Here is a 13,167-nt window from a genome sequence, read left to right on the forward strand (position 1 = left end):
CTCACTACCGAATACTTTAAATATATGCGCGCAGTGTGTGGTATTGAACAACCAGTTAGCCAGTTAAAATACGCGATGCGATATATTACGAGCACACGCAACTAATGAAAGCTCCGTGCACCGCGTGTAAAGTACTGCGTGAAGGACACGTATATGTGAGCGTAGTGATTTAGACAGAAAGATAAATATATAGAAAGTGCGATAAAGCAGATAGCAAGGCGGATAGATAGACGGACAGAGAGGAGGCGGTTAACGAGATAGGGCGATAGAGAGAGATCGAGCGAGTTTACCGGGGGTAGGGTGAGACCCCACAAAGGCAGTGGGGCTCTTTTGATTCGCGAGCTAATTGGAATGCCGCGGATGCCAACGACGATGGAGCAGGGGTTGGGATATCCTCCACCGGAAGGTGGGGGTTGCACGGCTCTTGCAAGTCCCGTTGTAACCGAGGGATAGGCGGAGCTTACATCTCGCAGCAGGGGCTGTAGCGCGAGATATCGAGGCTCATCTCGCTTTCGTTCTTCCCTTTCGCCCAGTGACGATTTCGATCCGATCGCGTGGCTTTATCTACGCATGAGCCTTTTTGTGCGACGATCGGCCGATTTCGAGGAATTTTGTAAATTATTAGTTCATTCGAGAGAAAGAGAGGAGGCGAGAGTAAAAACATGCGAAAAATTAAAATAATTCAATGCCGTTGTTGTAACGGGATTATATTACAACAAGAAGTCATGATTTAACGACTTAAAATATACACGATAACGCTACGATGATAATTATGAAAGAACGTAATAGTGATGTATAATAACCGTATTAATTGATATCGAATAAATGAAATTTGCGATATGAGAGATGGTGTATTACGAATAAACGTTTTGATGGATACCTTTCTCCGTACCTCTCCGTGATGGCGAAGTCTACATGATTGTGCATCAAGGGCTTTTTGTGATGCTTTGACGTGGGTCGTATGCTAATTTATCACGGCGACAATGAGGCTTTCGCGCGTAACGAGCGAATATTAGTTACTAACCATCATCCGTGTCAAATTTTTATTTGGAATAATGGTACACGTGATGCAATTTACGTGTGCATTAATAGTCTTTCGCATATCTCGCAGCAAGACGATATTAATACCGCAGTATCGAGAATCACTATATATATTATAAATTTAACAATTATACATTTTGCACGGCACGATATCAAAACGTGCTGCGTGCAAATTCCAAAATCTGTTTATATATCTTTCTCCGTGTAGCCGCACGATCTGTTTATTGCACGAAATATTCAATTATGTTTTATGAAATTCCCGATACCACATCTCTGTTGCAATAAATAACATCCGCTTTTAGTACGCTGATATAATAAAGATATTAAGTTTAATTGAACAAAGCGTACGCTCCCAGCGTTGCGTGCGACAAAGTTCCCGAGCGTTATTAATGTTTAAACAAAAGCTTCAGTCGAAGCTTTCCCTTTGTGCCTAGCTAGTAGCTCCCGACGTGAAAAGCCGCACACCTTGCGATTTTAACCGCGAGCGGAGGAAAAATCGTTTGAAAATCCGCATAAGACATTTCTTCCCGTCTATATTTATTTACCGAGAAATTTCAAATACCATTCATCTCTCTTAATCGCGAGAGATTTCGATAAATTCATAATCGCTCTATTTTGCTTCTAAATTTTATAATAATATTAAATTGCCTTCTTTTGGTAAATTATTTCCTTTGCAACGCGTATGTTATGTCTTGATAGCGGTCACAACTTTACCGAATTAATTACAAAGAATACCAATTTAAATATGGATTTTAATTTGGGTTCAATTAAACACAGACCAGTTATGTTGAATGTACAGACTGAGAGTTTTATTCTCCGTTTAACATGTACGCGTACGTCTATCGTATAATTAATTATGTAATAGTATCACGTATTTACAATCGATTTTGTGCGCCAGTGCCAAAAGTCATTTCTTTAAAGTGAAGTTTACCTCCTTGAAATTACAATGAGAAAGAGGACGTTAAATCGCTTTAGCTCTATTTGTTTTGCTCGTTTACCTATTATTTTTCCTTCTTATGTACACTCGCGACTAATTTCTCGTGCCGTCACAGCATAATTTTCTTATCATGGTACACAGAGTACATCTACACGATTCGAGAAAGACAGTTACAAAAATATATGTTGGACAACCGGTAGGAGGGAAATGACTGTGAATAAGAGTATTACCGTAGCATTTGTGATTGTTACATTGTAATGTCATCTCTCGTTATGTATGGGTCTACTGTATCATCTCTCGATAATTTTTATTTCTACGGATCTCTTTAGGCTCCTCGTCATTCGAAGTATCTAACACTACGATTCAATGAAAGGTAGTCTCAAAGTAACAATTTTCATATTCCGGAAATCTTCGCTCGCGCGTAAATATCTTTTTTCTTTGTGAAGCACAAAAGGATACCTGACATTCTCTTTAAAGACTTTTCTGACCGGTTAATATTATATGTTCACGTGCAACTGGGCATTTCTAAAATCAGGATACAAAATTTCATTTCGGAGGTTGTTATTGTCGAACAAAACGAGTTTTCAATTCTTGCTTGAAGTTTCGCGTGAATCTTGTTTGAAGACAGCTTATCCGCAGTAAGAAAATTTACATATTTCATCCGTATAACGTCAATCTTCTCAATTTTTTGTTTAAGAATCGTAACGAACGGTCGTCTTAGTTGGGCTCTGTACTGACTGCTGTCTGATTCTGTCGCGTAAGACAGTGTCTTTGGCATATCTGAGAGGAATTCGCGTGTATCCATGCGATAACTCGTCCATCGCACATTTCCCCTCCAATGTTTCGTGCATTGGTGTGCCGGTGTCCCTGGAGCGTCTCGATTTCATGGTGTACAAAGCCGGTGATGGAATTTCACTAGGTCTCATACTTTCTTCAACATAATGCCTCGGCTTGCAATGACCGCACCAAAACTGATCGAGAATCTCGGCATCGTCGCCTGAAAGAAGTACATCATAACGTAAGATATTATAATGTTCTTTGTTTCATCTAAGGCGATAACATTGAACGTGGAAATTATAATTATGCAACTAATTAAAAGAAATAATTCTCTTAATTACAATTGTATTTCAACGCGATTGAATTACTCTCATTATTTCACGGTAACTTCGCTCACCAAAACGTCCCTTAGTCGGAAAAGCAGAGGTATCCTGAAATTTATAGTTATTTCTCCTCGAACTCGGTGGCTTCCTGATCGAAATACTGCCGCAACGGCTGCACTTCCTTCTGTCGGCGAATTCTACCTCCATAAAGGACTTCGATTCCGGCCTCGGCCGTGCTCGGCGACTCAGCTGAGTCGGCGTGGTCGTCGTGTCATATCGATCGGCCGAACTCCTCGACGGAATCCAATTTTGATGATAGCCCGCTGATGATCTCCGCGGAGGACTTTTCAATGCCTCCGCGACGTACAGATCCTCCTCCGACAACGCTTCGTGGATATCGTGATCGGGTATGTTGTAGTACCTAATCACACGATCACCTCACAGAAATTCGGCACATCGATGACAGAACGTGCGCGATTAAAGAGAATATCGAACCGAAAGCATAATACAGATAATTTAACATGGAGCCGTTTAATTACTACGTACGCGCCGTTAATGTGCGTTCATGCCTCTAGTTTCTGATTCATGCTACTTTGTCGTGTACGATCCATTTAGTTCTTCATTAGCTGTGAATGGACTGTTCACGCCGTAGAACAATTAAAGTAGCACAAATTGAGAATTAATCGGAACTGAGCGAATTAAATGAAGCAAAGAAGTATAATGAAACGTATTTGTATGAATTTTCCATTTGCGGATAGATATCACGAGAATTCCTAGTCCCTCTAATTGAGACGACCGGAGGACGATCGTTCGAGATATAATCATTTACACGTGTGTGATAATTTACATTTTTTACATTTACGAACCTTGTTGCCAAAGTATGAGCTTGATGCAGTCTCGGTGAATGTTGACGGTAATGAATCCTATGCGGATCTTGTTGATGATTAATTGTTCGCAATCGTTGCTGCGCTCGCAGTAACGCCTCTTTTTTGGCTGCATCTCGTTGCATTGTTTGCGGTTCGGCGGGCACATCAGATTCTTCGTCTATCTCGTCGTCCACCTCTTGTTCATCATACTCCTTATCGAGAGATTCAACGGCCCTCTCTTGATCATTTCCCGCTATAGTTACATTTTACTTTAATTAATTAAACATAAAAGTCAAGCACACACATACAATGATTTTTTGAGCACGCATCTATGCGTGTATTTAAAAAATCATTGTTTCTCTGCCTCTTTCATACTTTGTCTACTTCTTAAAAACTTCCAGCGTTACTGTTAATATCCAATTTTTTTAATAATACAAAGCCCCGTGCAAAAATAAGAAGGAAATGTCAAATAAATACTTACTCTCCGTAACTTCCTCTTCAGCGTCGTCCTCTAAATTGTCTTCCGTATAATTTCCTAATTCATCGTCAACATATACTGCATTGTTCTCGTCCTCTTGGTTCTTAAACCGATCTTTTTTCATGACAGCGGCGTTGTTAGCGTAATCTTTGTTTCTGCTGGATTTCGCGCTAGTTTGTTGATATCGATGTGACGTCTCCGTGCGAAGAGCGGAAGAATGTTTTGGGTATGTCGAACACGGATGATTGTGATGTTTCACATTCTTGTAAGAATTCTCGATGGGATAATAATTTACTGTTGGTTCCGCCATAGAGATCTGATGGCGTCTAAAAATTATGCAATTGCCTCTCAATTATTTTCGTTAAATACTATCATCTGTATGTTCGTTAACATAAAGTTCGTTTCCTTGACCAAATAAAGCTTTTTCTTTTCTTAATCAAATTTTATATATTTTTTTTACAAGAATTTGATTTACCTGGTGTTTTTATCAGTGGCATCTTGATTACTTCTTTGAGCATACTTCCAACAAGGGTCAGGCGAAACTCTAGCATCAGCAGTTTGTTTAGTAGACCATGTAGTGGACGAATGTGGGGAATTGTACTTTGTCTTATTTCTTCCAGTTTGATCCATTCTCCAAAAATGTGTTACCACTTAATCTCTTCGAGACTTTTATACTTTGCACTCCACTTTCGTCAAATTTTATTCCTTATCGTTTATTACATACCTATTTACATTTACCTTTGACACAACTTTTCTTTTTGTTATAGTTTAATACGTCTTTTGAAACGTTGAAATCAGAGTTCAAATATAACTTGCACTTCTTACGACGGCAATTTGTTGTTCACAATAGCTTAAAAGTTCTTAGAAACACGTCAAAACGTTGAACATATCGGTTTCTTTTCACAGCTTTAAACTAAGATATTAAAGAAATATTTACAAAGTAAGAAACTCACTTCGGTAGAATCAAGATCGTTATTTTTTAGAAATATATAATCTTCCGTTATACGACTCGCAATGTATGTTCCATAAAGAGTGCACGAAATCTCGTGATACAATACAACGAGATGACTGGCACAGAAATGAGAGTGGAGAAACAAAGACACGACATGGTCAATTTATAAGAAGTTATCTAAAACGATACTTCTTCGGGGACAATTGACAAGTTGACGTTTGAAATCTCTTTTGCAACTATATCGACTAAAATGACTTCCCGATTTCTAGTACGTGGCAAAATAAAAGATATAAAAAAGCATAGGAGGAAGTAAGAGTCACGATCGAGAAACGCATAGATAATAGATTCTTGCTTCACCATTTGTCAGTCTCGTTGCTGTCTTCATGCTCCAATGAGGAGTTTAATGAGCGCTGAAATTCATGCACCCTTTGGCTTTGTTGCTCGTGATGCAGTTTTCGCCACTTGATACGGCGATTCTGGAACCAGACCTTGACTTGTGCTTCCGTCAACCGAAGCGCGTGAGCCAGGTACAGTCTCTCGGGGCCCACCATATATTGCTGACGTGCGAATTCACCTTCTAAACGTTCCAGCTGTTCTGCCGTAAAGATCGTTCGCACCCTCTTCACCTTACCACCCCCACCGGAACTAGAACTCGAACTACTGTTTTTCGTCGAACCTTCCTGACCTGTAAACATAAGAAACGAAGGGTTTCTTTTGATAGCATTTCAGCGTTTTATAACCTAAACGTAGTTGCTGAGACATGTCTCTCTTTTCTTTGCGAAAAGAAGATAATTTTAAATAACGACAAAAGTAAATGAAAATCCTATGCAAAACATAAAGAGATATTGTGTTTAAAAGATGCGTAAAAAATTAATATTTTACGATTGAGTTAAATTTGCTCTATGTATCGAGCATCAGCTGAAAAGTCTGCAGGAATAATTATACAATAACAAAGCGAACGTATAAAGTACCTTGGATGTAATTATGAGATTCTAAATACCATTTTTCCGATGTGGAAAATTTAGATATTTGACACTTGCGTTTAAAAGAAAACGGAAATTTAACTGAAGTCAGTTGCGAGTTTTCGCTGGACGTGTATACAATTCACGATAGAAGTGTTTCGGTTTTTGTTTTTTAACCGAAACGAATTACACAGAGTGACTTATTGAAAATAATAAATTGGTAAATTTAAACCTATACAGACATATACGCACACAAATTCGAAATATCATGAAACTTACATCTTAACCACGTTTCTTCCGTTTATTAACCCTTTTAGTGCCGGGAGCCGATATATCGGTTCCTGCTACACCGGCGAGAAGTGCCAGAGCCGATATATCGGCCCGCACCTTGTAGCGCTTTACTATTCGCATTGCGAGAGATCTCTATCAAAATAAATTTAAAATACGTTATAAATAGTCTAATTTCATTACGAGAGAATTAAAATAAATAATTTTTAAATATTGCTTTTCGTTTGGTTTTTATGAGCCTTTTACCAAATCCTAGTAAAATCGGCCGGTTATCTTCGCATAAGCACCTCTTTTTCGCCCGGCACTAAAAGGGTTAATATTTCTAACTTATTCTTACGATATTTGCTGGTAGAACAATAGCCCGCATTTTGAACTCTCTTTTATCGGTAAAAATACCTCTAAAAGTGGCTTAGGAAACCTGATTAGCTAAGAAGCCACATTTAAGGCTTTTATCGATAAAAGAGAATACGAGCCAATTTGTATTGACATTTCTTTTTAAATCGTATTAAGTTATATTCCAACAGAGAGAATATAGTCATCGGCAACTAGCATTAAGCGAGCTGTGGAACTAAACGTGATAAATACCTTGATGTTTCCTGTACTGTTGCTGTTGACTCCGCTTTTCGCGCTGATTATTCCTCAGGCCTAGAATTGCGTCGATGGTGAAGGACTTGGCTTGTTGCTGCTGCTGTTGCTGAGAATGCTGCATGTGCGTGATGGAATGCGAATGTGGCACTTGCGTCGATAGGTTTTGCGCGGACAGCTCCGTACCGAGTAAATGCGAGCGTCTCATGCGTTCCAAAGCTATGGCCTCGAGATCGGGATTTCTGGGCTGCACTTGTAGGTTCCTGAATTCCTTGTGCTCCAGCATACCCGGATTTTCCAGCAGCCCGGCGCCACCGCGCAGTCTTTCGAGTGCCAAGCTGCTGATGTGATTGTCCCTCATTCTATCCAGAGAAAAATTGAACTCCTTCATACGATCAAGACTGTAGTTTTTGAGCAGACTAAAGTCCTTCATCTCCTTCTCCACCACGAAGTTGAGGTCCTTGCTGTACCTGTCCAAGGAGGACAACGATGTGTGAGGACTCCTTTGCTTGGCCTCGCGCAGATTGAACAGCACGTTCTTGGCTTGGGAATTTTTGGATCGGCAAAGCGTCGTCGCCGCATCTGCCGATTCCTCGCTCTCGTTCGAGCGGTCCAACGGATAGTTTATTTCGCTCAGATTATTGGCGGAGTAACCGTAATCTTTGGCCTTGTTCAATGGCATCGTCAGGTTTCTCGCCGAATTCTCACACGGGAACTCCTCGAATCGCAAGGACGTCCTGCCACCACCGCCGCCGCCGCCGCTTCCATCGAGACTAAGATGAAAGTCCTTCGGCTCGGTTGATGCATCTTCCTTGGTTTTGTCGATGGATAGATTCAGCTCCTTGATGCGCTCGTAACTTTGAAACGCTCTTAATTGAGATTCCGAGTGACTGCTGTCGCTTATGCAATCCGATAAGTCTTCCGCCGTTAGTCTACCCGACGGATCGCTCGTCTCCATTGTAATACTTAAAACTAGAATTTCACCTCGATGCTCGACGCACGTTAATATTACGAATAATAATAGTGCCCGAGCATTTGACCGTCGGGAAAGCGTTGACGTCAATCGCTCGTCAAATTATTCCGCTATACTAATGTATCGATTAATTTTCAAAGACCACGCGGCCGATTTTGCGACGGAAAAACACGGCGAATAATCGAATTTCCTCGAAGACTTTGATATTAAATTGTCGCGAGATCCTTCCCGTGGAAACAGCAACCGGCCGATCAATTTTTCTTCTTCACCATAATCAACAGTTTGATTCGTCACTATCGCAGAGATAATCACCCATAGTTCCTCGCGACGCACTACATCGGGTTATTAAATCACCAACACGATCGCGCTCATCTTCGTGCGACCGTCATTCCGCCGCAAAGAACGCGCACTTTTTTTCAAGCGCGTCCACCGTTCAGCGACGGACTCGCCGAAAGACAAATGAACAACATAAGGTAAGCGAAGAGGCAGCAGGAGCGCGAGAAGGAGACGGTACCGCACTACGAAGGCGCCTACGACGAGGTATGGTCGAACCGCGTTGGCGCTCCGGAGCATCCAAGGATAATGATGTCAAGCACGAGGATCACCGCTATCGGATAGGGTTGGCCAGCGGGACCAAGGATATCCAGCTAATGATCCCGTACGTGACGAGGAGGGTATTCACCCGCCGCCTCGTACTCCTCCTCGCCCGCCCGCCCTGACAATCAGTCGACCGTTGCGTTTCACCTCCGCAACCCCCAAATGGACCGCAGAATACCCCCTCATACGGTCAATATTTTTTCATTCGACGAGGGAAGGCCGGGGTGCGCGTCGCCAGCGGAGCCTGGTTGGCCGGAGCCTGCCATCACCCCTTCGCCGGGACACGCCTACTGCGAGCACCGTGGGGGTTATTTGCGGGGAGTCTGTTACTTTTTTCTACCCTCTATCTCGAGCCATCCAGCCAGCATCCACCGCCGCAACCCGTTCTTCCCTCGTCGTCGTTCCGCGAAAGCTCCCCTGTCCTCTCCCGGGTACCCCATTAATAAGCTTTCGCCTAGACCGACGTAGCTCACTTCAAGATGCTTGCACCCGGCTTGCTCGTACCTGCGGGGGTGAAGACGAGCGCGTGCGTCGCCGTGCGGTAGTTAGCGCCTCGCTTCGGCCGCTCGTCAACGATGTCATCCGCGTCTAAGGCCTTCCGGTAATTAGGTCCTAATGATGATGAGGTAGTTTCATTTTGTTCGTATGATCTTTCTTACCTCGTCTTGGATTGAGATAGTCTTCAACGTCGAAGAGTTCACTGGCGATGGATTATTGAGAGGAATTTCGCGCAATTTATCTTGCGAAATTTCGCGCTGACTCGGGAAATTCTTGAGCTAATTACACGGAGAGACGTCGCGTGGCTAATATTATAATGAATATAAATTAGTTTTAGAAAATTATCGCGTGTGGTAGACTTTTAGCATATTCGTTGGCAGGATCCTTGCGAGTACGACACGTCATACGCGCGAGCGACGAAAGTGAACGTTCTTTCGCGCAAAATTTCTTTCTACGAGAAATTCTCCATCCGATCGCACGAAATTGTGTGCTAACACAGTGATTTTATGAAAGAAAAAGAAACTTTACATATGTTTCTCCTTAGGCCACATTTTTTCTCTAGATTCTGAGTGGTATCAATCAAAAGTGGAGATGTAGGAAAAGGGTGTAGGAAGAAAATATTTCGAAAGACGTATGCATTTGCAGCTTTTATGTGCCTTAATTATGACTGGCGTGTTAGTGACACAGGGACCGTCGTTATTAATATATATTCTAAGATTTCGAGGTAAATAGGTCCTCCTTAATTGCCTCATGCCAATCTGAAACTTCATCCACAATCCCCTCATTAGACGTTGACGGGTATGCGGGAATTTCTCAGTACCTTGGAAAACCTCTAAGGAGGTTAAGCTCAAGAGCTTAATTACGTCGAGGTTTTACATCATGTTGATCACCTGTACACACGCCCCTGTCTTATTAGATATGCTATTTTGACAATGTATTTTATTCGCAACCGTAAAAGGAGGTTTGGTTTTGCAATGTAGAGAGAAGAGTAAACGTATCGTTACATTTCAAAAGTATGTAAATATCGATACCGATGAAAGGATACGTGTAGTTGGGCGTATAATTAATAAAAACAGAATAGCATGCCATTAATAAATGTCTATATTCTACTTCTTACGAAGTAGGCGCGTATGTGAGTAACATCCTTGATAAAAGTTTTACGCTCAGGAAGCCATTATGAAGTTAAGATTGAGCTATAAATTCCAAATTTACTTAAGCCACTCTCTAACTATTTCACAAACCTACGGACAACGGTTCAGTGTAATTGCATCGTAATTTCTTACTGCACACAAACTTTCCTATAAACTTTTGTCAATATTTTCAGCACATCCAATAATTTAACTTTTTCAGGCCATTTTCTCATTAAAAAATAATATATCACTATATGCGTATCAGAGAAATTTATTGCTTGTCACACATCAGATCACAATTAATTGTTATTTTGGTGTAGTAATTCCACCATCAGAAATGATTGTAAAAAGATCTTTGGAAAAGGACGTGTACATTACCCGGTTAACTTCTTCGCTGCCTTTATTTGCACGACGCTCCCTAGTTTGGTAATTATCAGCTTTCGGATAAGGAGGTTCTTGAAGGGGAAGACGGAAGCCAGGCCGAATGAAATTGGCGACAAATGTATAAATTAAATGGTAGCCTGCGCCGTAGAGAGGGGCTCCGAAAGAATTTCTATTGAAGCCCGATACCCCCGCGCTCCCACCCTCTTGATCGTCGCCCAAATGACTTGCGACTCACCCTTATTACGGCCTGAAATTTATCACGGAAATTTCGTGGAGTATTTTATCCGGATAATTGCTCCGCTTTATAAGAGCCACCCTTACGAGCCAATATATAAGACAAAGACGATCCGACGAGACTTCTATTCGCCTCAGCGACTCCGGTTCGATACGCAGACTAAACGCTTGACTAGATAAATCCAATCAACGGAAATTTTTCCAATAAAAAGGTATTTTCCAACGCGACTGATTATTAAAGCAAATTATTTTCGTAAAACCATCTACTCAAACTATACAGAGTGTGAATATATATAAAATAACGAATGTCGAGAATATCAAAACATCAATAACAAATATCTAATTGGAACTATCTGGCAAGTACAATATCATTCGGTAAAAAGTGTCAAAAACCAAGTCGCGCACCCGAAAGCATCATTGTTCGACGATCAGAATTGACTGTCGCGTCCATAAAGTCCTCATGTTATCAATCGCCGATTGGTATGGTAAATCTATCAAGCCGAGAATCGTGTCGATCGTCCGATCCACGATATTTGCCGGACGCAGCGTGGAAGATCATTAACCAACTAAATATCAATTTCATCGGTAAATAGTAACTGCCGCTATCTATTGTTTCCAAATTGAATCCGTATCGGCGATGATCTATGACTCGGCGGTGTGTTCGCGCGCGCGTAAAATTCGCGAACGCATAGACCTGTACGCACCCCCGCACGCCACCCTTTCTCAACCCCGAACAGTCCAGGAACGTGGGTATTGCGATCGACACATACAAAGCAGTCTCTCCCTTCCTGGACTCTACAGCATTCTGCTGCCTTACAACCCGCGTTACCATCACCCTCTCACCCTTCCCGTGCCCCTTTACCTTGCCTTGGTTCCCCTTGCCTCCTTCACTTCCTCCTCCTCCTCCTCCGGCTTTCATTCCACATGCGATATTAAAGCCAAGGCAATTAGCGGTGGGGGTTGTTGCGAGGGATGGCGAGGGAGTGCGACAGTTTCAGCCAGGGTTTCGCAGTCATCTCCCTGGTGGGGCTGTCTCGGATATGATTGGCTGTCAGCGGGGGTTAATCCCTGGGCCCGGCCACACCCCGGCATGTCTCAATCCACCTCCGTGAATCCGGCCGGCCGAGCTTTCCGCCCGGAATCCGCTGAAAACGAGGGTGAAAACGCGAGCGGCGAGGATGTACCGGATGTTGCCAGAGCGCGGGGTGGGTCGAGCTCCTTAAGCGCGAAGGAGATAATCTCGGGCAGATGATAGCGTCATCGGGCAAGAAAGGCGGTAAGCGCGTGCTCATTTTTAATGATGTAGTAGTTAACGTTTCATTACGCGGATGGAAATTATGCGCCATTTCTCGAAGAACTGCGTGAGAGAACGGCGAAGAGGGGATTGTTCCTTCTGGAATTATTCAGAAACGCGAATAAAGTAAACACCGTGCGGTAATTGGTCATTTAAGAAATACTTGGATGATTAATGTGATCCTTGCATACATATCGCTAGCTCTGTACAGAATACGGGTGAAATTTCCAGATATAGCTCAAAATTGGATTTTCAATCAACCAATTGTCGTCACAGTTATTCATTACACGGACATCCCAAACAACAATTTAATTTTTTTTTAAACATAAAGACTTTTTTGTCATTTGGAAATAGTAAAAAAGAAAACTTAATTATATCAAAATTAGATCTTGGGAGAAAATTTCAATTTTATTCACGATGGCTGTTCAAGTATAAAAACGCTTATAAATTGCTCGGGTTATGGCGCGGCTTTTCATAAGTCGCGAAATTCAGTAACGAGCGGATACAGCGTAATTTAGATGAAAACCAAACAAAGTTTAGAACTTCCACCAACTGAAGAGTATAGTAATAAAAATTCTGTACCAGGTAAAACAGGAAAAAAGGAACAATATAGATGGAGCTTGATGAGGAGGAGTTGAAAGAGGAGGTAACATACAGCGATATAGTAGATCATAAAAGAAAACTTTTATTTGTGAGATTAAATGTTCGTCAATTAATTAATGTACATTGTCATACGTATTGGACATTTGTTGATATATTTATTTATTTATTTAATCAGTACAATCAATCAATATATAATAATACGTTTTTACGTTACGCTTATTAAATGTTTTATACTGAGATACGTT

At 41.7% G+C, this 13,167-nt stretch overlaps 2 protein-coding genes across 2 annotated transcripts; both read right to left on the reverse strand.

Annotated features, from left to right (window-relative positions):
- Positions 1–2,004: 2,004 nt before the first annotated feature.
- LOC106749700 lies at positions 2,005–5,052 on the reverse strand. The gene is made up of 5 exons (XM_014629392.1): positions 4,898–5,052; positions 4,426–4,748; positions 3,945–4,197; positions 3,153–3,499; positions 2,005–2,975 (listed from the first exon to the last, which is right to left on the reverse strand). Exons 1-5 carry the CDS (start codon positions 5,050–5,052, stop codon positions 2,671–2,673), a joined length of 1,383 nt encoding a protein of 460 aa, XP_014484878.1. The 3' UTR covers positions 2,005–2,670.
- A 675-nt stretch (positions 5,053–5,727) lies between these two features.
- On the reverse strand, positions 5,728–8,167 carry LOC106749701. Its single transcript, XM_014629393.1, has 2 exons — positions 7,210–8,167; positions 5,728–6,059 (listed from the first exon to the last, which is right to left on the reverse strand). The coding sequence occupies exons 1-2, from the start codon at positions 8,165–8,167 to the stop codon at positions 5,728–5,730; spliced, it is 1,290 nt and encodes a 429-aa protein (XP_014484879.1).
- Between the last annotated feature and the right edge of the window lie 5,000 nt (positions 8,168–13,167).

The sequence above is a fragment of the Dinoponera quadriceps genome, unplaced genomic scaffold (genome assembly GCF_001313825.1).
Source record: "Dinoponera quadriceps isolate SergipeBrazil2010 unplaced genomic scaffold, ASM131382v1 scaffold3289, whole genome shotgun sequence".
Taxonomy (NCBI): Eukaryota; Metazoa; Arthropoda; class Insecta; order Hymenoptera; family Formicidae; genus Dinoponera; species Dinoponera quadriceps.

What these genes read in the sequence shown, in the direction of transcription:
- LOC106749700 (XM_014629392.1), bottom strand. Translation starts at nt 5,052, where the DNA reads ATGGATCAAACTGGAAGAAATAAGACAAAGTACAATTCCCCACATTCG. An exon ending in GCTCATACTTTGGCAACAAG is followed by an intron (nt 3,500 to 3,944) that starts GTTCGTAAATGT and finishes TCGTGTGATTAG; the next exon opens with GTACTACAACATACCCGATC. An exon ending in TCCGACTAAGGGACGTTTTG is followed by an intron (nt 2,976 to 3,152) that starts GTGAGCGAAGTT and finishes TACTTCTTTCAG; the next exon opens with GCGACGATGCCGAGATTCTC.
- LOC106749701 (XM_014629393.1), bottom strand. Translation starts at nt 8,167, where the DNA reads ATGGAGACGAGCGATCCGTCGGGTAGACTAACGGCGGAAGACTTATCG. An exon ending in ACAGTACAGGAAACATCAAG is followed by an intron (nt 6,060 to 7,209) that starts GTATTTATCACG and finishes TTATGTTTACAG; the next exon opens with GTCAGGAAGGTTCGACGAAA.